The sequence below is a fragment of the Oryctolagus cuniculus genome, chromosome 2 (assembly GCF_051225735.1).
Source record: "Oryctolagus cuniculus isolate XC-2025 breed Fujian yellow rabbit chromosome 2, ASM5122573v1, whole genome shotgun sequence".
Taxonomy (NCBI): Eukaryota; Metazoa; Chordata; class Mammalia; order Lagomorpha; family Leporidae; genus Oryctolagus; species Oryctolagus cuniculus.
Window position 1 is genome coordinate 198,183,764 of NC_142868.1, and position 23,932 is coordinate 198,207,695.

Consider the following 23,932-nt stretch of genomic DNA (forward strand, 5'->3'; position numbering starts at 1 on the left):
GGAACTCCATTGGGGCCCCCACGTTGGTGGCATGGCCCAAGCACTTGGGTCATCAGCAGCCTTCCCAGGCACAGTAACAGGGAGCTAGATTGGAAGTGGAGCGGTCAGGACTTGAACCAGTGCTCCAAGAAGGGATGCCTGGTTGCAAGCAGTGGCTTAACTCACTGTGCCACAGTGCTGCCCTCCAGAGTTTTTTCTTTAAAGCAGTAATGTAATTTTTTGGATATTTTAAACAGTGCCTTATTTTTCTTCTTCATTAAACAGATTAAAAAGTCAGAAATCGGCTGTTAAAACCGAGGAAGCAGCCGGCGCTGTGGCTTAACAGGCTAATCCTCCACCTAGCAGCGCCGGCACACCGGGTTCTAGTCCCTGTCAGGGCGCCGGATTCTGTCCCGGTTGCCCCTCTTCCAGGCCAGCTCTCTGCTGTGGCCAGGGAGTGCAGTGGAGGATGGCCCAGGTGCTTGGGCCCTGCACCCCATGGGAGACCAGGAGAAGCACTTGGCTCCTGCCTTCGGATCAGCGCGGTGCGCCGGTTGCAGCGAGCCGGCCACGGCAGCCACTGGAGGGTGAACCAACGGCAAAGGAAGACCTTTCTCTCTGTCTCTCTCACTGTCCACTCTGCCTGTCAAAAAAAAAAAAAAAAAAAAAAAAACCAAAAAAAACAAAAAAAAAACAAAAAAAACAAAAAAAAAACAAACAAAAAACCGAGGAAGCGTACACATTGGTTAAATCCATCTTGGTGATTAGCAGTAATGCCCTAATGAGCACGTGCCGTGCCAAGTCTGCAGGGTAGAAGGGGGAAAGCCCAACATTTGGCTTTTCCCATGAGTCCATCAGAATATAGCTAAAGGAAGCAGTGTTTATGCCCCCAAACAGTAACGCAGACTACTGTTAACTTGATTGCTGTATTGTGTGAAGTGGGTCACGGACGCTTCTGAGGAGAGGTGCCCCCAAACGTGACCACAGAGAAATGAGAAAAAACTTGCATCCTACTGGGCCAACAGTGGCACGGTAGCAGCCCCTCCTGGTCCCTGCCGATGGCTGACCCTCAGCGGGCGTCTGCTGGTGTTGCACGGTGGGCCGCCAGCGCAGGATTCGTGGGCAGCCGTGGATGTCCACCTCCCTGGCTTCTTTTCTGGCCAGCGTTGTCAGGGCCTGGGTGATGAGTACTGCTCACGCTCGTGTTACTCCACTGCGTGAGAGAATTAGGGCTCAGTTCTGGGGCTGATCTAATAACTGGAATCTTTCTAGGACATCCAAATGTAGAGCTAAATCTCAGGAAGCAGGATTTTTGTTTTGTTTTGTTTTTTGTTGTTTTTTAAGATTTATTTCATTTATTTGAAAGAGAGAGAGGTAGAGCCAGAGAGATCCGATGGTTCACTCTCCAGATGGCCGCAACGGCCAAAGCTGTGCAGATCCGAAACCAGGAGCCAGGAGCTTCCTCCAGGTCTCCCACGTGGGTGCAGGGGCCCAAGGACTTGGGCCATCTTCACTGTTTTCCCAGGCCATAGCAGAGAGCTGGATCAAAAGAGGAGCAGCTGGGACTAGAACCGGCGCCCATATGGGATGCCAGCGCTTCAGGCCAGGGCTTTAACCTGCTGCACCACAGCGCCGGCCCCTAGACTATAGTTTTTAAAAGAATTTTTTAAGATACTTTTAAACATTTGGTTTCTGGATCAGTGTAAATGAGCATATATTACACTTTCCTCGAAGTATCTTACAGCTATTTTTTGCCTTTTTTATTAATATAAAGGGAACAGATTGCATGTATTTCATACATACGGTTGTGTGAGCGTAACGATACTTCCCACCCTGTATCCTTCCCTTCTTATTGTACTTCCTTGAAATATCCTGTAACTTTGAAGTCATTGTTTTATTTCAGTTTTTCCTATAGGCTTTTTGCAAATATTTTTTTTTTATTTTAAAGATTTTATTTATTTATTTGAGAGAGAGTTGCAGAGAGAGGGGGAGAGAGAGGAAGGTCTTCCTTCCACTGGTTCACTCCCGAAATGGCTGCAATGGCCAGAGCTGATCCAAAGTTAGGAGCCAGGAGCTTCCTCCAGGTCTCCCACGTGGGTGCAGGGGCCCAAGCACTTGGGCCATCTTCCACTGCTTTCCCAGGCCACAGCAGAGAGCTGGATCAGAAGAGGAGCAGCCGGGACTAGAACCGGTGCCCACTGGGATGCCAGCGCTTCAGGCGAAAGCTTAGCCCACTGTGCCACTGCTCTAGTCCCGCAAAGAATTCATAACTTGTGTGATTTCACCTTAGTTTGTACTGATTTATGGTGTTTCTAATTTTGAGTCACCTTGTCCACTCTTATTGTAATTCAGAGCCTTAGTGGGAGCGTTTGCTGTAAATGAGTCTGATTTCAGACTATCACCTAAAGAGCTGAGTAGTCCTATGACTCAAAAGAATTAATGTTATCTTCCAAAAGTGAAACTGACTGCTGCCCACTTTCACTGTGTATCTCGTTATTCATGTTGGCATTTTATTATCAGAAGTAACTTCATAATCAGCCACATACTTACAGACACTGCATGTATGTGGCGTGAACCTTTATTTTCTAGGATTTACTAATCTCTTGGGCTTTCCTTTTTTTCTAGAATTCAATGACTGCTCTCATTGTGGCAGTGAAAGGAGGGTACACACAGTCAGTAAAAGAGATTTTGAAGAGGAATCCTAATGTCAACTTGACGGATAAGGATGGAAACACAGCTCTGATGATCGCCTCAAAGGAGGGGCACACGGAAATTGTCCAGGATCTGCTTGATGCCGGCACATACGTGAACATACCTGACCGGGTGGGTCACCTGCTCCAGACGCTTCTCCTGGTGGAATGGATGGATGGAAGATTGCCGTGGCTGCTGCTCGCCGCCACCTCTCCAGCTTCTGCCACTTGTTTTTTTTTTTTTTTTTGACAGGCAGAGTGGATAGTGAGAGAGAGAGACAGAGAGAAAGGTCTTCCTTTTTCCGTTGGTTTACCCCTCAATGGCCGCTGCGGCTGGTACGCTGTGGCCAGCGCACTGTGCTGATCCGAAGCCAGGAGCCAGGTGCTTCTCCTGGTCTCCCATGGGGTGCAGGGCCCAAGCACTTGGGCCATCCTCCACTGCACTCCCGGGCCACAGCAGAGAGCTGGCCTGGAAGAGGGGCAACCGGGACAGAATCCAGTGCCCCGACCGGGACTAGAACCCGGTGTGCCGGTGCCATAAGGCGGAGGATTAGCCTATTGAGCCACAGCGCCGGCTGCCACTTGTGTTAAGATAACAAATTCAGTGTCTACTTTGAAACTACTGGGTTAAGAGCTGATCTTTTGAAGAATGTCTTGTTTTATTTTTGTTGAATAGTTTGTTACTGGAAGTGTTACCTGTCGCATTAGCCTGTCCTTGTCCTTGCTCTCTCTCACTCTAGGTGATGTTACTCACTATTCCAGAGGTGTAGGTCCCACCTTTGCATTTGAAGATTTTCAAAATTCTGGGGTGCTGCGGTGTAGTGGGTTAAGACACCACCCATGATGCTGGAATCCCATATGGGTATCAGTTTGTGTCCTGACTGCTCCACTTCTGATCCAGCTCCCTGCTTATGGCTTGGGAAAAGCAGTGGAGGATAGCCTGAGTGGGCTCCTGCTACCAATGGGGGAGACCTGGCTGAAGCTCCGGGCTCCGGGTTTCAGTCTGGCCCAACCCCAGCTGTTATGGCCATCTAGGGAGTGAACCTGCAGATGGCCGCTCTCTCTTTTCCTCTCTGTAACTCTGGCTTTCAAGTAAATAATCAATCTTAAATTTTTTTTTTCAAGATTCTTTATTTTGCCCTGACTTCTTTGAGCTCATACTTACATATCCAGCTCTTATTTGAACTTACCACTTGATTGTCTAATGGGTTTTTTAAGTTTATGCCAGACAATGTCTTGTTTTTAAATCCTTACTTGTCCCCCACCCCCGCCTCTCCATCTCAGCGAATGGTACCACCATCCACCCTGCTGCGAAAGCTTCTGCTTCGATGGCTGTCTTTTCTTACCCACCCCGTCTAGTCCTTCAGTTCTTATTCTATTGCAGAACGTACCCTTTAAACACCCACTCTTCTTCTCCACTGTCACCCCGTCATAAACCACAAACCCTCATCATTGAAGCCGGAGCCTTGGAACTGGTTCCGCTGTTACCTCCAGTTTGTTCACTCTGTTCTATCAGTGATCTTTAAAACAGGAAATCTCACATGTACTCCTTTGCTTAACAGCACCCAAGGCTCCTACTGTAGGTAGGATAAGTATTACCCATTTATTTATTTGAAAGGCAGAGTTACAGAGAGGCAGAGGCAGAGAGAGAGAGAGAGAGAGAGAGAGAGGTCTTCCATCCGCTGGTTCACTCCCCAGATGGCCATAATGGCTGGGCTGCGCTGATCCGAAGCGAGGAGCAGGAGCTTCCTCTGGGTCTCCCACGTGGGTGCAGGGGCTCAAGTGCTATCCCAGAGAGCTGGATCAGAAGTGGAGCAGCCGGGACTCGAACCAGTGCCTGTATGGGATGCCGGCACCACAGGAGGAGGCTTTACCCACTACGCCACAGCGCCGGCCCCAGTATTACCTTTCTATAGACAGTTCATGAGAGTGTCCTTGCCTGACTCCGGCCTCATTCTGCACGGCTCTGGGCCCTGTTGCAGCAGGCTGCAGCCCCCTCCCCATCACGGAGTGGTTCCTGTTGTGGGTCCTCTGTACCAGCTGTGTGCAGTCTGTCCTGCTGTCTTCCTGTCACTCCACCTCAGCCACATGCTGCCTTCTCAGGCTCTCAGCTACCCCACCCAGGGGAGCTGCCCGTCACTTTCTGTCACGTGGCCCTGCTTTAATTTATTTGCATATTGTTTGATTTTTTTTCTTCATTATGCATTGACCTTTTCTGCCAGAGCTGGGAGGTGGCCTGCTTTTTTCCGCAGAGCCTAGAATGGTACATTGCACATTGTAAGCATTGAAATCTTTAGTATCTTTTTTAAATTTACTGGTATGCACCCATGTTAATGCCAGCTTTCTCAACTAAAATTTGTCTGCCTTGAGTTTATTTCTGCTTTATTTCTTTATTTACTTTTTTTTTTTTTTTTTTTAATTTTTGACAGGCAGAGTGGACAGTGAGAGAGAGACAGAGAGAGAAAGGTCTTCCTTTTTGCCATTGGTTCACCCTCTAATGGCCGCCGCTGCAGCCGGCGCACCGTGCTGATCCGATGGCAGGAGCCAGGATCCAGGTGCTTTTCCTGGTCTCCCATGGGGTGCAGGGCCCAAGCACCTGGGCCATCCTCCACTGCACTCCCTGGCCATAGCAGAGAGCTGGCCTGGAAGAGGGGCAACCGGGACAGAATCCGGCGCCCCAACCGGGACTAGAACCCGGTGTGCCGGCGCCGCAAGGTGGAGGATTAGCCTATTGAGCCACGGCGCCGGCTCTCTTTATTTACTTTTAAAAGATTTTTTATTTACTATTTATTTACTTAGAAGTCAGAGTTACAGAGAGAGGGAGAGACAGAGACAGAGACAGAGATAGAGACAGAGAGAGAGGGAGATCTCCGTCCGCTGGTCCATCCCCAAGATGGCTGCAATGCCAGGGGCTGCCCAGCTGGGCCTGGACGAGACTGAAGCCAGGAGCTTCTTCCAGGTCTCCCACGTGGGTGGCAGAGGTCCAAGTACTTGGGCCATCTTCTGCTGCCTTCCTAGGCCATTAGCAGGGAACTGGACTAGAACCAGTGTCCATACTGGATGCCAGCACTGCAGGTGACAGCCTTACCCACTACGCCACCATGCTGGCCCCTATTTTAATGTGGGAGTTAAGATATTCTGTTATAGTGCTAAACCTCAAGGAGAGACTGACAAATCTTCCATCTGCTGGATTACTCCCCAAATGCCTACAATAACTAGGGCTGGGTAGGGTGGAAGCCAGGGATCCATGACTCCATCTGGGTTTCCCACATGGGTGACAGGGTCTGAAGTCCTTGAGCCAACATCTGCTGCCTCCCAGGATGTGTTAGGAGGGCCCATCAGAAGCCGAGTGTCCAGGTACTTTGATGGGCCTGCATCTCGATTTGTGGCCTGGTGACTGAGCACAACTTAGGGTTCATCCAACCCCCAAGCCTGCAACAGTTTGGCAATAAATAATATTCATGCCTGTTGGCAGAATAGCCATTTCTAGTATTTGAAGTAATAGGAAGATACAGTTAAAAATAATTGTTGCGTGGTGAATGTAATTTCAGGGCAAAGAGTCGTCCTCCGAATTAGGGACTTAGCGTCTTACAGCAGGGGAGGAGTGACTCCTGTGCCACTGGCCTGGGACTGCCAAAGTGGCTGAAGTCCTTGTGGGTGCTTGCGTGGGAGCCGCGCTTCTCCCTTAACCAGATGTGGCTGTTGACCTACGCATAGCTTTAGCTTTGTGGCTCCCGTTTCTGAGCTCCAGGCCTTTGTCACATGGCACTGTGCTGAGGGATTTTCAGTGTGTGATCTGCACATCCACCTGGCTCGGTGGCAGCCACAGTGCCGTTGTGTTCCATTTACATTCGCAGTGTGAATTTACCTTCTCAGAGAAAGACTGATTCTGGGTAATCTTTCTAAACTTCTCATTCTCGGCCAGCGCCATGGCTCACTAGGCTAATCCTCCGCCTAGCGGCGCCGGCACACCGGGTTCTAGTCCCGGTTGGGGTGCCGGATTCTGTCCCGGCTGCCCCTCTTCCAGGCCAGCTCTCTGCTGTGGCCAGGGAGTGCAGTGGAGGATGGCCCAGGTGCTTGGGCCCTGCACCCCATGGGAGACCAGGAGAAGCACCTGGCTCCTGGCTCCTGCCATCGGATCAGCGCGGTGCGCCGGCCGCGGCGGCCATTGGAGGGTGAACCAACGACAAAGGAAGACCTTTCTCTCTGTCTCTCTCTCTCACTGTCCACTCTGCCTGTCAAAAAAAAAAAAAAAGACAATCTCAAGTATTGATATAATTCATTTAGAATTTTCTCTTAGATATAGGCTCTTTTTCTAAGAAGTTGGCAGCAAATTTCTATCATTTTAATAAACAAATAACCCTAGCTTCAAACAGCTTGTTTATTCAGTGGAGTTTTTTGTCTTTCTAGAGTGGGGACACCGTGTTGATCGGTGCTGTCAGAGGGGGACACGTGGAGATCGTCCGTGCGCTGCTCCAGAAATACGCCGACATCGACATCAAGGGCCAGGTGCGTGTGACAGCGCTGAAGTCGTCTGGGGCCTGTTCATTTGTGTGTTCACTCACTGTCACGTCCTTCTTCCCACTTTCCTGTGCAGGAAAACTCACAAACCCCAGCAGGCTTAGTGCATGTCCGTTATTATTCCCTTCCATTATTACAGATTTCTGTATCAGTGTTAAACTTCAATAGAAGTAAACCAGGAAGAACCTCAGGGCTTTTACTGAGGTGTACATATTCAGTTCCAAAATGAGTGATTGGTGATCCGAGCAGCGGGTGCCACTTGGGCTGGGTGTTCCCTCTTTGTTTTCCCACGCTTATCCCCGTGTTTGTCTTCTTCATCCACATGCTCCTCTTCTATTCTGCTTAATTCTCCTTTGTCGCCGGTCCGCCTGCCTTTCCTGGGAGCACCTGGTAGTGCCTGTGGCCTGTGCCCAAGGCAGTCGTGGCTGCTGGAGACACAGAGAGGAGTAGTTTTAGATAGAAGCCTTGCCAAAGTTGTAGTTTAACTAAAACTTCAGGAGCTTCAGATGAAAGAAAAATGTTATTGGCAGCCTATTGTGCACGGTCTGCAGCTCTGCTTAGTTTTTCCTTGTATTTAGCTAAAATTCTTGCGTTCAAGTCTATTTTTCAATCAGACTAACAAATAGTATGCCGAATGCTATGGAGAAGTTAGCATGGGACCGTTGCATGTAAGAGAGACATAATCTAATTCAGAAGTCAGAGCTGTTTATTTTTATCCTTTTATTGAAACATAGGCAGTGTAGCCACAGAGGGTGTATGATTGACCACCTAGAAAAGGGTTCCGATTTGCGAGTTTTGAGGTGGCAGAGAGGGCGTTAAGGAAGAAGGCTTCTGAAGGAAAGTGGAATTGGGGGTGTGACAGAGAAGTTGGATTTAGATGGCAGAGCGCAGGCAGGCTGGCTGTCTGGGCAGGGGCGGTGGAGACAGGGTGAGACACTTGGAGAGAACGGGGAAGGGAGACTGTGCTCCCTAGCCAGTGGGTGAATCAGCTTGGCGGTGCTGTGGTGGGGCTGCTGGGAGAGGGACAGGGAGGTCGGGCTAGAGAGGTCTGTGGACTGCGTCTGGGGGGCTCCTGCGGGGAAGTCGGGGCACGGGAGATGCTGCGTGGCGGTGGCGGCGGCAGGCAGTCGTTACCTTGTGGATTAAAGTCAGATTTTCATTCGAAGTCGGCTAGAGCCCTGCTCATAGCTCTGTGCCTGGCAGTCCTGTTCTCCTATGCTTTGATCAGTTGTCTTGTTCACTGGCTTTGCTTTCCAGACCCGTGGGGATCAGTGTTCCAGTAGGTAGGATGCCAAGGGATCTGGTCAAGACCATAGAGGGTGCCAAGAGGGTGGAGACTGAGAAACCTAAAGGCTACAAAATCAATAATGCCATCTGTTGGGGAGGTAAATCCTTCACTGTCCTTGGAAGCACAAGGCAGGTGTGGGTATTCTGTATTACACATGAGAATTCGCGTGTCAGGGTATTTAAGTGACTTTTCCGCGGAACTCGAGCTGTTGGTGTGATTTCTAGTCCAGTGCGTGTTTCTGAAATCTGATTGCAGAAGTGTCCATTACTGCATTAACTGTGGAATTTCTGCTTGTTAAGTCAAACAATATTAAGTGTTCCCGGGCTTCTTTCATAAAGAATTTCTCAAGAGTAAATGTGAGAGTGTGAGGATTCATTCATTACTTCCCACCGTGCCGCGTCTTGAGACGCTTTCTGGCAGAAATTCGTGGTATTTTACATTCACGTACAGCAGTTTTTAGCATGTGTCTGATGTGAACGTATTGCTAATGTTCTTTCATTCTACAGGACAACAAGACAGCTTTGTATTGGGCTGTTGAGAAGGGCAATGCCACGATGGTGCGAGACATCCTGCAGTGCAACCCTGACACGGAGATGTGTACGAAGGTACCGGCGAGGTTTCCGTCGTGGTGGCGGTGCCGAGCACCGCCCCTCGTTTTCAGTCGTCTCTGATGTGAGAGTTCTCCTGACTTCATTGCGGATAGTGTATCCTTGGCACACTGGCGTGGCCCGGGCTGGGTGTAGTGTGCTTCCCTTCGCACAGGTGGGGCTGAGTGGTTAAAGTGACTGGTGCAGGTGAGTGAGTGTGGTGTTAGTTTCATCAACTATGTTTTCTTGGGAACATTGAAGATACGGGCTGTTACTGGAGCCAGATACTTCCTGCTGCGTGTGTTTATGTGGGAGTAATAGGGCCGTTTCTCTGGTAACCCTTCCTACCTGTGTGTGCAGGACGGCGAAACACCTCTCATAAAGGCCACCAAGATGAGGAATATCGAGGTCGTGGAGCTGCTGCTGGATAAAGGGGCCAAGGTGTCCGCTGTGGACAAGGTAACGCGCCTGCGCAGCCAGAGCTCGCGCCGGACACCTGCCGGCGGACGCACCGTCCGGGCCGTCCCGACCTGGTTTTGTGCAGCGAGGTCTGGGTGGGCTTTCGTGGTGTTCCAGCATGTTCAAGGGAGTGGGCAGTCAGTATGCCGCCTGCAAAGCTGCTTCAGGGTTTCCTCCTGTCGCTGATGCCAGTCCTGGGGAGCTGCCCTTGACCCCCAAGGAGGACGGCGTCAGGGGAGAGCTCCTTGCTGACGCGCGGGAGGGAGAGCTGAGAGGGGACAGGAGACTCAGGGCAGACCGCCACTAGGGGTCGCTGCAAGTACACGGGAGTTCGCCACGCCTCCTCGCTGCATTGCTTTTAGAGAAACTTTTTTTTTTTTTTAAGATTTACTTATTTATTTGAAAGTCAGAATTACATAGAGAAAGGAGAGGCAAAGAGGGAGGCAGAGAGGGAGGGAGAGAGGGAGGGAGAGAGGGAGGGAGGGAGGTCTTCCATCCACTGGTTCACTCCTCAGTTGGCTGCAACAGCCGGAGCTGCGCTGATCTGAAGCCAGGAGCCAGGAGCTTCCTCCAGGTCTCCTACAGGATGCAGGGGCTCAAGGACTTGGGCATCCTCCACTGCTTTCCCAGGCCATAGCAGAGGGCTGGATCGGAAGTGGAGCAGCCGGGACTCAAACCGGTGCCCATATGGGGTGCTGGCGCTTCAGGCCAGGGCGTTAACCGCTGCACCACAGCTTCGGCCCTGAGAAACTTCTGTAGTGCAGTAACTCTCCATTGTTGATTGCTTCATGGAGAACTGATTCCTATTTCTGTGCTTCAAACTGATTTTCCCTCTGGAAGAAGTGAATTGATTTATGTATGAAGCAAAAGTATTCTAAATATTCCCCTCTGAAGGCATAAGATTTAAGTTTTTTTTAAATTCATGATAGGTTGAAGTTTATCTTTCTGTTATTTAAACACAAATCCTGGACTCAACGTTCTTTTTCTTCCCCTAAAAATGATTTATTTAATTAATTTATTTGAAAGGCTGAGTGACAGAGAAGGAGAGAGAGGGAGGGAGGGGGGGGGTTAACCCTTCCATCTACTTAACTGGTTCACTCCCCAGATGCCTACAGCTACCATGGCTGGGCCAGGCCGAAGCCAGGAGCCTGGAACCCCATCTGGGTCTCCCATGTGGTTGGCAGGGACCCAAGCACTTGGGCCGCCACCAGCTGTCTTCCCTGCACATTAGCAGGAAGCCGGCTTGGAAGTGGAGTAGCTGGACTGGAACCAGCACTTTGAAATGGGATGTGGGTCTTGCAATAAACAGCTTAACCCACTGCGCCACATGCCTGCTCCTGTGTTTATTTTTTGTTTTACCAAAAAAACAATATTATTTGAAACCAAAAAATCTCTCCCACTTGTCATGGCCAAATTAAATTACATTAACACTAATGTTAAAAATTAAATATTTACTAAAAATTAAGGATACAAAATCAAAACTTTTCAAAAATGAAAACTTACATTGCATTTTTTCTTGTTCTGTCATTGATTCACATCTGACAGTGGTCCCCCAGTTTTCAGTAAGGAGCCCTTGGATATTTGCCCTTCAAGGTTCCCTTCAGACTCACTGGTTGTGTGCTGTGCTGTTTATACACAGTCATTTCATGGTCATGGGTCGGTTCCCTGCAGCCTCTGTCTTAGGGTCCTTTTTTGTGCTCTGTGCATGCAGCCAGCTGACGGGTCCACATGGTTGGCACAGTTGTTCATTAAATACCTGAGGGCAGCCAGGTGCTGTCCTGCCAAAATTTGGGATGCCAGCTTGTGTAAGTCTTGAGCCTGTCTTTTCATGGGAGTTTCCTAAAAATAAGTTTAAGAATAAAGGTCAATGTTGTTTTACTAGCCACCCACTGCTCTCTGGTTGTCTTCAGCATAGTAGCAGTGTACGTTAATGTCTTCCCCCCAATTTCAGAGATTCTGTGTCTGGCGGAAATGATATTTTGCCTTCTGACAGTTTGGGAATGACAGTGGAATGGAGGTAGGGAAACACAATGAAGGCTGATTTAGATACGTTTGGTTAAGTGACTGGTAAGACATTCAGGAGGCTGTGACCAGTGGGCACTGGGAGGTGGGACCAGAGTGTGGGCAGGAAGTCGGCGTGGGGATGGGAGTTTGCTGGTTGGTGCACGGGAGTCACTGAGCTCGTCAGTAGGAGGAAAGTGGAAACTGAGGCCGAGTGTGCCCCCCTGTGGCGGTGTTCTCTTGTACTCTGTTTTCTAATCGTGCATGTTTACCCGGTCTCTTCCTGAGGCAGTGTAAGCTATTCAAGGTCAGGAACTGTTTCATCCAACGTGTTTGTATCCCCCCAAGTGCCCAGCTGAGTGCTTTACCTCGTGCAGGGAGCTCAGTGCATAGTAGTGGTGCCGTGGTAGGACATGGGAAGTGCTCAGTGATAACGGGGTCTCCGTTAGCACATGGGAAGTCCTCCTTGCAGAACTGGGTGCCGTGGTAGGACATGGGGTGTCCTCAGTGCATAACAGGGTGCTGTTAGGACATGGGAAGAGAATCCAGATGAGAGAGAGAGGAAAGGCAAGACAAGGTTGTTATGGAAACCAGAGGAAGAACATTGCAGGTCATGTTCATTTAGTCGTAGTTCAGGGTGATGAGAATAGAGAATTATTTGTTAAGTTTTGGGTCATTGGTTGTCTTCCAAAGAAGTGTTTCTGAAGTAACGAATGGGTAAACACTTTGCGGACTGAAGATCTCTATTTCACATAGTAGCTTTCATCAGCTTTAGGTAAGAATGGTAACGTGATTGGAGCTTCTAACAAGGACAGGGGTAGGCGGGTGCTCGGGTGGCATGAAAGTGAGGAGAGAGGAACAGGTGACAGTGCTCAGAGAAAGATGGGAGGAGGTCAGGGAATCCGAGGCGGAGGTGTCGGGGAGCAGCGAGGCTTGCTGTGCTGGCCCTGGGAACTGCTGAGGTCACTGGGGCGGGGGGGAGGGGGGGATCAGTGTGGCGGATGGAGCTTTCTAGACCAATGAGGAGAAAGCGTGCAATAGAATGGAAGCCCAGGGAGGCGGTCGTGTCCTTGCACAGTGGCTATCCGCATGGATGGAGAGCGAGGCAGTGGGCTCCGGGCCTGGCAGGAGTCGAGTGAAGAGAAGGGTGGCCTCAGGTCTAGGGCGGTGGGCGCCACGGTGTCTAGGAAACGCTGCGTGAGGAACTGTGGGGAGAACTGTGGGGAGGGTCGGCATGAAAGGTTTAGTGTGTGTGCCCTCACCATGGGAAGTACGAATAGTTCACGTTCTCTGTTATCCTGCAAAAAAGGAAAGTGGCTACTGGGCGTGTTTTATTTTATGTGTGAAAGTTCTGATTTCCTGCTGTCTTTGCAGAAAGGAGACACTCCCTTGCATATTGCCATTCGCGGAAGGAGTCGGAAACTGGCAGAACTTCTTTTAAGAAATCCCAAAGATGGGCGGTTGCTTTATAGGCCCAACAAAGCAGGCGAGACGCCGTACAACATTGACTGTAGCCATCAGAAAAGTATTTTAACTCAGATATTCGGAGCCAGTGAGTATTGGGTTTTGTTTCTGGCTGAACTTTTAAATAATGTCTATTTAAAAATATGAAAGAGACCAGTCACAATTGTGCAGAGAATGTAAGAGTTGAACGAAGTTTTATTTTGCTGTAGAAAAGTAGTTCTCTGTCAAATTCTTTGCATTGCGTTCTAGCATTCTACATGGAGTGCATTCGGAGCAAGTGTCAGGTGTGAGGACCTCTAAGAGTCGAGCCTGCATTTCTAAGTCTTTCTCCCAGGTTTCCTCTGTGCTCCTGAGCACGGGCTGTGTCCCCGAGTGTAGCCTGAGCATCTGTAGTGTTCTGCCTTTGTGGTTTGCCCACCTGTCTCTTCTGTGGGTCTCACTGAGGCTGAGGCAGAGGCAGAGAGAGAGAGAGAGAGAGAGGTCTTCCATCTGCTGATTCACTCCCCAAATGGCTGCAACAGCCAGAACTGGGCCTATCTGGAGCCAGGAGCCTCTTTTGGGTCTCCCAGCTGGGTGCAGGGGCCCAAGGGCTTTGACCATCTTCCACTGCTTTCCCAGGCCATAGCAGAGAGCTGGATCGGAAGTGGAGCAGCTGGGACTCAAACCAGTGCCCATATGGGATGCCGGCACTGCAGGTGGCAGCTTTTCCCACTATGCCACAGTGCCAATCCCTGTGATGTTTTGATACATGGAAGAATTTTCCACTAAAATTTTTTAAAAAAGTCCCAGAAACCAACAGGAGATAGTAAAATCTTGACATCTTCAAGTTTAACTTCTTACTTAGATCTTGGTTTTAGGTATGATTCTGTGCTGTTGTGAGTTATGTATTTTAAAGTATTTTTTTAAATTGTAATAGTAATGTTCACTAAATTTTAAGAATAAAAACATGTATGTAGCAGAAAACACAAATTCCCTGTTATCCCCACTTCCCAACTTGTAGTTGTTTGAATAACCCCCCAGACTTGTATTTACATTGATAATAGTGTTTTATACTATGTACATAGCATTGAGAAAAGAAAAATAAGGTCCTTCCCTCTTATCAAAGTTGTAAATACTGAACCTTGTCATACGTTAACTGCATAGTCCTCATAAATTCTGAAGGCACATGTCAGTTCTCTGCTGATAAATGTTTGGTTTCCGTGCTGCTGGCAGCAAGCTCTGCAGTGAGCAGCCTTGTACGCACGTGCTCTGGCTCTCACTTGTAGGGCAATTTTCTTGGCGTAGTTTTCCAGACGTGGAATTGCCCTCCGTGGGCAGGGCTGATAGACTCTCCAAAATGGTTTCAAGTGTGTCCTCCCCCGGGGGTGTCAGAGCACGGTTCCCCACAGCCTTGCTGACCTGCGCATTTCCAGACTCTTAATCTTTGTTCGTCAGATCTGCAAGAAAGGAGTTCTCATTTTAATGTATGTCTTCAGCTGTTAGAGATTGAGATCTTTTAATAGTTCATTTTTCCTGACTGCTTTGAAATGCTGCTTATGCTAATACACTGTTTGGGTTCTAAAATATTCAGATTGTGACAGTTTTATAGTATTTATTGTTTTTCTCCAAAGACGACTATTGATCAGTAGTCTTTTTTTTTTTTTTTTGACAGGCAGAATGGACAGTGAGAGAGACAGAGAGAAAGATCTTCCTTTTTGCCGTTGGTTCACCCTCCAATGGCTGCCGCGGCTGGCGCGCTGCGGCCGGCGCATTGCGCTGATCCGCAGGCAGGAGCCAGGTGCTTCTCCTGGTCTCCCATGGGGTGCAGGGCCCAAGCACTTGGGCCATCCTCCACTGCACTCCCGGGCCACAGCAGAGAGCTGGCCTGGAAGAGGGGCAACTGGGACAGAATCTGGCGCCCCGACCGGGATTAGAACCCGGTGTGCCGGCGCCACAAGGCGGAGGATTAGCCTATTGAGCCACAGCGCCGGCCCGATCAGTAGTCTTTAAAATTTATTTTTTAGCTGTTCTTACATATTCTTGGTTTTCTTTTTTTTTTTTTTTTTTTTTTGTTGTTGTTGTTGAAATGCAGAGTTACGAGGAGAGAGAGAGTGAGGGAGAGGCAGAGAGAGATCTTCCGTCTCCTGGTTTACTCCCCAAATAGCTGCAATGGCCGGAGCTGGGCCGTTCGGGATCCGGGAACTTCCTCTGGGTCCCCCACATGGGTGCAGGGGCCCACGCACCCGTGCCATCCTCCGCTGCCCTGCCAGGCCACCGGCAGGGAGCTGGATCAGAAATGGAGCAGCTGGGACTCAAACTGGTACCCATATGGGACGCTGGTGCTGCAGCTTTTTACCCACTAGGCCAAGGGCTGGATTTTGATTGGAATTACCTTAGTGTCGGGTGGATTTGGGGGAGAGTTACTGTTTTTAAGTTGTCAAACCTTTCTGCCTGAGACCATAGTGTTTCTTGTTTTCTGGTGATTACATCCTTCTGTAACATTTTGAATCTTTCTGTATATAGATATCCAGTGTATTCCTGTGTACTGCGTTACATTTGTGTTACATTTCCCTGCATGTATGATGCACATTGTTCCACATTTTGGCATCTTTTAAATTAGCACGTGATGGATAAGAAGGCTTTGCGTCACGAGTTGGCAGCATTTTCCTTAGTTGTACATCAGAAATCAATAGGTGCACACATTCCATGAAATATGGTATTTTTCTAAGAATCTGTGAGACTATTTTTACGTAGGTCTACACATTTAAGTCATTTACGTAAACAGCAGATGAGTTTGGCTTCCTCGTGTGGTGACGCGGGGTGTCGGGCTGTGCTGTTTCTGGTTCCAGGGCACCTCTCTCCTACGGAGACGGACGGCGACATGCTTGGCTACGACTTGTACAGCAGCGCGCTGGCGGACATCCTCAGCGAGCCCACCATGCAGCCGCCCATTTGCGTGGGCCTGTACGCACAGTGGGGCAGCGGGAAGTCTTTCTTACTCAAGAAACTCGAAGGTAAAGGGTGTGTTCCACAGCGTGTGCACACGCCGCGGCTTTCTCGGTTGCTTTTCTTCCTGAAGAGAAGAGAGAGCCTGAGCCCTGTGTGTGAGACGGGGGTTACCTGGTTTACTGAAATACATCTGTTAGGGTTTTACTCCCTCTAGTTGATCTTCTGCGTGGGCGTCTGAGTTCTCCTTCTAAGTCAGATGCAGCTGTATGGGAAGCGCGGCGCAGCCCCCAGAAGCCGGTTGGTTCTCCAGCCCCTTGCAAGCCTCTCCGTCTGCATGGCCCAGCCGGCAGCCGCAGGGTGCACTTGCGTTGCATTCGGCAGGACTGCTCGCTCCTGGAAGAACGTCCCACTCTTCCCGAGTTGTTCCCTCCATCGGGAGCTTCCTAGAGCAGCCCGGCATCACCCCCAAGTCCCTCCCGCAGGCTTTTTGCTTCTTAAAGTCGTCATCATTCTTGAAGGCAGATCTCAGGGTCACCTGCCAGGCTTCCCAGGCTTGGTGGGAAGAACGGCCTGTGTGGGGCTCATCTGGGCTCGTCACCGACGCTCAGGTGTGGGGGCGGCAGAGGGGTGGGGGAACTAGAGAAGGTGGTGGTGCCAGGTGGCTCAGAGACAGAGCATCACTTTAATTGTTGCGCATGGAAATATCCATGTTCGTGTCACACAAACCGCACAAGTTAAGTATCAGCCAGATCCGGCAGACTGCCCTTGGAGGGACTGGTAGCGCCACAGCTGCAAGTAGTGCTGAGCCCAGCCTTTTGCATTTGAATCTGAACTCTGGATGCTTGTGGTGCGGGTGAGAAGGAACTTTGTGCATTGCTGGGTGACGCAGGGGAGTGAATACCGCAAGGGTGGTTGACATTTATGTGTGTCAAAGAGAATGTGGGTTAAGTAGAAACATTGTTTCCAGTGACTTAGTAAGTATCCAATAAATGTGTGCATTGAAAATGTGCAAATTGTGGTTTTCCTTAGAAGTTGTGTTCCTTAAACAAAGCGGGAGTAAGGTTTTTCATGCTGCTCTCTCTTTCAGATGAAATGAAGACTTTCGCAGGGCAGCAGATTGAACCTCTGTTTCAGTTTTCATGGCTCATCGTGTTTCTTACCCTGCTGTTTTGTGGAGGACTCGGTTTGGTGTTTGCTTTCACAGTTGACCTAAATCTTGGAATAGCAGTGTCACTGAGCTTCTTGGCTCTCTTGTATATATTCTTTAGTAAGTCTCATATTTTTCTGTTTTCTTAAAAATGGGGGAAGTTGCAAGATTTATTGCTTAAAACATTATTGATACGTGTCTCTTAAACTGGTACCTGCTTTCATAATTGGATGAGAAAATTGAGCTTTTTACTATTTTATTAACTGGCCTAGAGGACATTGTCGATAGCCAGGCAATAACAGCACTAAAAGCTGGTATACTGTGTGTTAATATTGAAGCAGCACTCTGATTTAATAAACTTACCCTTTTACATGAGGAATCTTCAAAAAGTTCATGGGAAAAACTTACGAAAAAAGTGCATGAGTTTCCTCAGGTTTTTTTTTTTTTTCACCAAGATAAACTTATCTTTCAATTCAAATTTTTCATAAATTTTTTTAGAGTATCCTTGCCGATTAATTAATGGTTTATATATAAGTCTTTTTTTTTTTATAAAGATTTATTTATTTACTTGAAAGAGTTACACAGAGAGAGAAGGAGAGGCAGAGAGAGAGAGAGAGAGAGAGAGAGAGAGGTCGTCCATTTGCTGGTTCACTCGCCAGATGGCTGCAATGGCCAGAGCTGTGCCGATCTGAAGCCAGGAGCCAGGAGCTTCCTCCAGGTCTCCTGTGTGGGTGCAAGGGCCCAAGGACCTGGGGAATCTTCTACTGCTTTCCCAGGACATCACAGAGAGCTGGATCGGAACCGGAACAGCTGGGACTTGAACCAGTGCTCATATGGGATGCCAGCACTGCAGGCAGTGGCTTTACCCTCTGTGCACAATGCCGGCCCCAAGTCTTTTTTCTAAAGAAGGCTTCTCTATGCCACTAGTTGCATGCCCTTAAGCAAGCTGGCCATGACCATGATTTTTATTTTACCCAAAAGCAAAGTTGAAAAATGCAATCCCTTTTCTTCAATTGCAAGAAAAGGAGGAGCTGGTATCTTTAACAACTGCAGATAGTGATAAACCCCAAGCCCTTGGTGAATCTGAACTGAGGGTCCATTTCTGTGTAAGGTGTCGTCTTTCTGATCTCAACTCTTAGGCGTGCTTTAGTCTGTTTGCTTCTCCCATACATTTGGAATGTTAGCGGAGGCTCGTTGGGAAATTCTCTGAGGAGTACTTAGGAAATCATATGGGACCATAAGAAGTTACATAAGCTTGGCTGTCATTGCTTGATTTTTGACCGTTTGGAGAGAAGAAGCTGCCTGACTACTAATTCAATTTTTTGAACTATCAATTTCAGTTGTCATTTACTTTGGTGGACGAAGGGAAGGGGAGAGTTGGAATTGGGCCTGGGTCCTCAGTACCCGACTGGCAAGACATGTAGGCTATTTGGAGCTCCTCTTCCAGCTGATGTTTGTGAATCCACCAGAACTGCCAGAGCAGACAACGAAAGCTTTGCCTGTGAGGTGAGTTGGTCCGTGTGACAGAGGCAACTTCTTGCTTTTTTAAAGATTTATTTATTTGTTTGAAAGGCAGAGTTAGAGAGAGAGAGAGAGAGAGAGAGAGATGGAATCTTCCACCCACTGGTTCACTCCCTAGATGGCTGCAATGGCCAGAGCTGCACTGATCTGAAGCCGGGAGCTTCTTCCAAGTCTCCCACGCGGGTGCAGGGGCCCAAGCACTTGGGCGTCTTCTGCTGCTTTCCCAGGCGCATGAGCGGGGAACTGGATCGGAAGTGCAGCAGCCGGGACTCAGACTGGCTCCCATATGGGATGTTAGCACTGCAGGCGGCGGCTTTACCCACTACACCACAGCACCAGGCCCATACCTTGAACTTTTTATGTGGGGGAAAAAATAAAAGGTAGCCTGGTGAAATACATTTAGGAAACACTTCATTGTATATCTCCCTCTTGTACATTAAAGGGTCAGAGGCATCTTTCTTTACAGAGTCTGTTTAATTTTGTTCACTTGATTATATTTCAGCAGAGACTTTGACCCCCACTTACGTCACCTGTTGCCATCCTTTGGGACACATTTTGGAGGGAGAGATGATCAGAGATGAGGTCCCGGCACAAGGAGGGCGCTCAGAAGCTCCTGCTGAGTGTGTGGCCTCAGGAAGCAGCTCTGAACAGGAAACTGCTGCTGAAAATGTATTTGGGTGGCTGTCTAAAATAATTATTCGTGTCAAATAGGAAATTTATGAGAAAATAGAAATGATGAGCATTTAAGGAATAAAGGAAATGCAGAGGGCTCTAGAGGAGAGTAAGACAAAAGAAAAAGTTAGAAAATTAGAAGCAGAGTTCAACAGGAGTTAGCAAAAACTTTAAAGTGTATTAAAAGAGTTAAGAATTTTGAGGCCGGTGCTGTGATATAGCGGTAAAGCCGCTGCCTGCAGTGCCGGCATCCCATCTGGGCACCAGTTCAAGTCCCAGCTGCTCCAGTTCTGATCCAGCTCTCTGCTGTGGTCTGGGAAAGCAGTAGAGGATGGCCCAAGTCCTTGGGCCTCTGTACCTGCATGGGAGACCTCGAGGAAGCTCCTGGCTCCTGGCTTTGGATTGGTGCAGCTCTAGGTGTTGCAGCCAACTGGGGAGTGAACCAGCGGATGGAAGACCTCTCTCTCTTTTTCTCTGTCTCTGCTTCTCTCTCTGTGTAACTCTGACTTAAAAAAAAAAAAATCTTAAAAAAAAAGAATAAGAATTTTAAAAATTATAAGGTAAAATATGTGTAATTTAAAAAGAAAACAAATAGACCAAGCACGAGGTGAAATATCAAAGCCATGAATACAAGAGAGAAAGATAAAGGCGCATGCTCATCAGTATAGTTAACCCCGTCCACCTCCCGGCTTCCTCACCAACGCAGTCAGCCGACGGGGGGCTGAAAATGTTTTCAAGAGTGCAGGCGTTCTCTTGGCACCAGTCCTGGACAGGGTGGCATGGCAGGGATTTACGGAGCAGGCCCGGTGTTCTGGTGTTGCAGTAACCGAGACATGGGAGTCCACGGGAAGGTGGGCTCGGGGATGTGCAGGTGCTTCACCGCTTTGTGTGAGGAACCTGCGGGGGGCCCGGGAACCAATCCCCTGTGACGGAGGGAGGGACTGCTGTCATTAGCGTGTGATGGAGTACTGTGAAAGGGCTTTAAAAACAGAGAGTTACAAGAATAGAATAACATAATTGGGGAAATATTTTTACAGAAAGGAAGAAAGACGGTGTCATGAGGCACTGTTTTTGTTACAGCAGTGAAAGCAGCATCGGTAAAGATGACACAGTGGAGTGTGGTGTGCTCCCACCTTGTGTATTCAAAGCAGTGCTTATCTCCTGAATTGAGATGAGTTTGATACAGAGAATGGAGAAAGGAACTAACGCAGCAGTAACGATTCACATACTCAAAATACAAAACACTCAGTTATTTTGAAGAACAATTGCGGAAAGGATATTTTATAACTATTGCAGAATCCCTGGTAGAATGTGGAACCTGTACATGTAAGACATTCTAAAGCTTAAATGTTTAAATGGAATTTCTGGGCTTGAAACTTAGTTTTCTCAGGTGACACATAAAATGATGCATATTTATGGGACACCGCCTCATATTTCAATACATGTATACCTTGTGTAAAGTTCACATCGGGGTACACTTGCCTGTTTCCTTAAACACTTTATTTATTTATTTGAAAGTCAGAGTTACACAGAAAGAGGAGGGACAGAGAGACAGAGAGAGAGAGAGTGAGCTTCTATCCACTGGTTCACTCCTCAGTTTCCCACAACAGCCAGAGCTGCACTGATCCGAAGCCAGGAGCCAGGAGCTTCTTAGTCTCCCATGCGGTGCAGGGGCCCAAGCACTTGGGCATCTTCCACTCTTTCCCAGGCCACAGCAGAGAGCTGGATTGGAAGAGGAGCAGCCGGGACTTGAACCGGTGCCCATATGGGATGCCTGTGCTTCAGGCCAGGGCATTAACCCGCTGCGCCACAGCGCCGGCCCCTTACTCTCTTCTTTGTATTAAAAATGTTCAGAATCCTTTTTTCTAGCTTTGGACTTGAAATTCCTAGTGACTGTAGTGAATATTCTCTCACCATTCGGATCTCTTTGGTTGTTACTAGAGCGCTTTCTTTGTGTGGCTCCTGGCTACGTTCTGGCCGGAGATGCCACCTTAAGATCGCTGTGTCAGGACCTGTGAGATGCCGACTGTCCGTGTAAGCAGTTAGGACTGTTTCTCCTTCTGCCCTTCTCGGGCTACTTATTTAGCTCTGCTATGTGCCATTATTAAAAAAAGGTTAATTTATTTGAATGTCAGATTAACAGAGGGAGATTCTTCATTTGCTGGTTCACTCCCCAGATGGCCGCAACAGCCAGGGCTGGCCCAGGCCAAAGCCAGGAGCTTCATCCGGGTCTCCCATGTGCGGGCCGTCCTCTGCCGCTTTTCCCAGGCCCTAGACAGGGAGCTGGATCGGAGGAGGAGAAGCCGGGAGTCGAACTGGCACCCACATGGGATGCCGGTGTCACAGGCAGTGGCTTTACCCACTGTGTCATAACGCTGGCCCCAACATTCAATTTTTATTATTGTTTTTTCCTAACAAAAGTAGGTAAGGTGTTGAAAGTGCAGACGGTTGCAAGTTCTTTTTCTTCCTCGCAATGTTAGAACCGGGTTCTGCAGGCAGTAAAAAGAAGTGAAGTGTACATGCCGGGGCGCTGTCCCGTGCTGAGGTTGCTGGTCACAGCCCGAGTCTGAGCGCCGTTCTAACTGGTCCCTCGCTGCAGGTTTCTGTTCACGGATTACAACAGGCTGTCCAGTGTGGGTGGAGAGACCTCGCTGGCGGAGATGATCGCCACCCTGTCAGACGCCTGTGAGAGAGAGTTTGGCTTTTTGGCCACCAGGCTTTTTCGAGTATTCAAGACTGAAGAGACTCAGGGTAGGGTCTCCTCCCTTCTTCTCTCTCTCTCTCTGTGTGTGTGTGTGTGTGTGTGTACAGGGGTTGGGGGTGGGATGGCTGTTCAGTTTATTTTCATGAAAGTGACTTGAGCATGACTTATCAGAGCCTGGGACTGGGGTGCCAGGCTTCTTAGATACTGGGTGTGTTGGTGGTTGTTAAACCATCTGTTGTGTTGCAGGTAAAAAGAAATGGAAAAAAACGTGTTGCCTCCCGTCTTTCGTCATCTTCCTCTTCATCCTTGGCTGCATTGTTGCTGGGACCACTCTCCTGGCTGTGTTCAGGGTTGACCCGAAACACCTGACGGTGAATGCTGTCCTCATAGCAATGGCGTCTGTGGTGGGGCTGGCCTTTGTGCTCAACTGTCGGACGTGGTGGCAAGTGCTGGACTCTCTTCTGAACTCTCAAAGAAAACGCCTCCATAACGCCGCCTCCAGATTGCATAAATTGAAAAGTGAAGGTTTCATGAAAGTAAGTACGTATTGTTTGTTTGAAAGCACGTGATGTAACTGTGCCACACCCCATGCTCACCGGGGCGCTACGGAGTGTCCGCTCTAAACGTTGGCGGTACGTTAGCTTAGTTTTTATTTATTTACTCAAGACTTTTAAAAAAATATTTTTACTTGACAGGCAGATAGAGAGAGCACTCCAGTCCGCGTCCACAGTGGCTGGGGCAGCGCTCGCCAACTCAATTCCAGTCTCCTGTGTAGGTGGTAGGGACCCAAACACTTGAGCTGTCATGGCTGTCTCACAAGGCCTGCGTGGGTAGGAAGCGGGAGTCAGGACCTGGGGCGGGTATTGAACCTGGGGACTCCAGTGTGGGAGGTAAGCGTCTAATTGCCAGGCCGACTCCCTGATCCCAAGGCAAAATTTTAAAGCAATTTTAAGTTCACAGCCAAATTGGGAGGAAATTACAGAGATCTCTCATTCGCCCCTGCCCCTGCCCGGGCTTGGCCTCGCCGCCATCAGAACCCCCAGGCTTGTCCCCCACAGTGTGCATGAGGGTCCGTTCCTGGCGTTTGCGCTCTGTGCGTTTGGACAGTGCGTGCATCATTAGGTGCCACACAGAACACGCTTGCTGCCCTGAAGTCTCCGGGCTCGCTCACGCCTCCCTCCCTCCTGCAGCCCGCGGCACTGACTGCCCTCCCCGAGGCTTGGTTTTCCCGGAGGTGCCCTCTAGTGCAGTTGGCTTTCCAGATGGGCTTCGTTCACGTGCAGTGGCCATTTCAGTCCCTTGCAGTCCTGCCCTAGCTGCGGCCCTTGTTGCCCTGGTGGTAACAGTCCACTGTCTGGACGTACCACCGCCCACGTGTCCATTCACCTGTCGAAGGACGTCTTTGTTGCTTCCAAGTTTTGACAGACGTGAAGAAGGTTGAGGCAGGCGTCCGCGTGCAGGTTTTATGTGAACGTAGATGATCAGCTCCTCTGGTTAGATACCCAAGGAGTGTGATTACGGAATCCTGTGGTAAGAGTGTGCGTGCTCTTGTCAGAAGCCCCGGAGCCATCTCCCAGAGTGGCTGTGCCATTTTGTGTCTCTACCAGCAGTGAACCAGGGCTCCTGCTACCCTCCTCATCCTTGCCATCATTTGATGTAATCGATTCTTTTATTTGACAGGTAGAGTTATAGACATTGAGACAGAGAGAAAGGTCTTCCTTCCGTTGGTTCACTCCCCTAATGGTCGCTGCGGCCGGAGCTGTGCTGATCTGAAGCCAGGAGCCAGGAGCTTCTTCCAGTCTCTCATACAGATGCAGGGGCCCAAGGACTTGGGCCATCTTCCACTGCTTTCCCAGGCCATAGCAGAGAGCTAGATTGGAAGAGGAGCAGCCGGGACTAGAACTGGCGCCCATATGGGATGCCTGCGCTGCAGGTGGAGGATTAAACTGTGTCACAGCGCTGGCCCTTGAT

At 49.1% G+C, this 23,932-nt stretch overlaps 1 protein-coding gene across 6 annotated transcripts in view; it reads left to right on the top strand.

Annotated features, from left to right (window-relative positions):
• Nucleotides 1-23,932, top strand: part of KIDINS220 (kinase D interacting substrate 220) — a 101,779-nt gene that overhangs the window by 22,138 nt on the left and 55,709 nt on the right. For all 6 annotated transcript variants that reach the window (XM_008249999.5, XM_008250001.5, XM_008250002.5 and 3 more), the window contains exons 8-17: nucleotides 2,605-2,802; nucleotides 7,080-7,178; nucleotides 8,985-9,083; nucleotides 9,426-9,524; nucleotides 12,900-13,077; nucleotides 15,818-15,982; nucleotides 17,005-17,184; nucleotides 18,405-18,570; nucleotides 21,857-22,008; nucleotides 22,208-22,497. In XM_008249999.5, coding sequence (XP_008248221.3) covers nucleotides 2,605-2,802; nucleotides 7,080-7,178; nucleotides 8,985-9,083; nucleotides 9,426-9,524; nucleotides 12,900-13,077; nucleotides 15,818-15,982; nucleotides 17,005-17,184; nucleotides 18,405-18,570; nucleotides 21,857-22,008; nucleotides 22,208-22,497 — 1,626 coding nt within the window. The remainder of the gene's footprint in view (nucleotides 1-2,604; nucleotides 2,803-7,079; nucleotides 7,179-8,984; nucleotides 9,084-9,425; nucleotides 9,525-12,899; nucleotides 13,078-15,817; nucleotides 15,983-17,004; nucleotides 17,185-18,404; nucleotides 18,571-21,856; nucleotides 22,009-22,207; nucleotides 22,498-23,932) is intronic.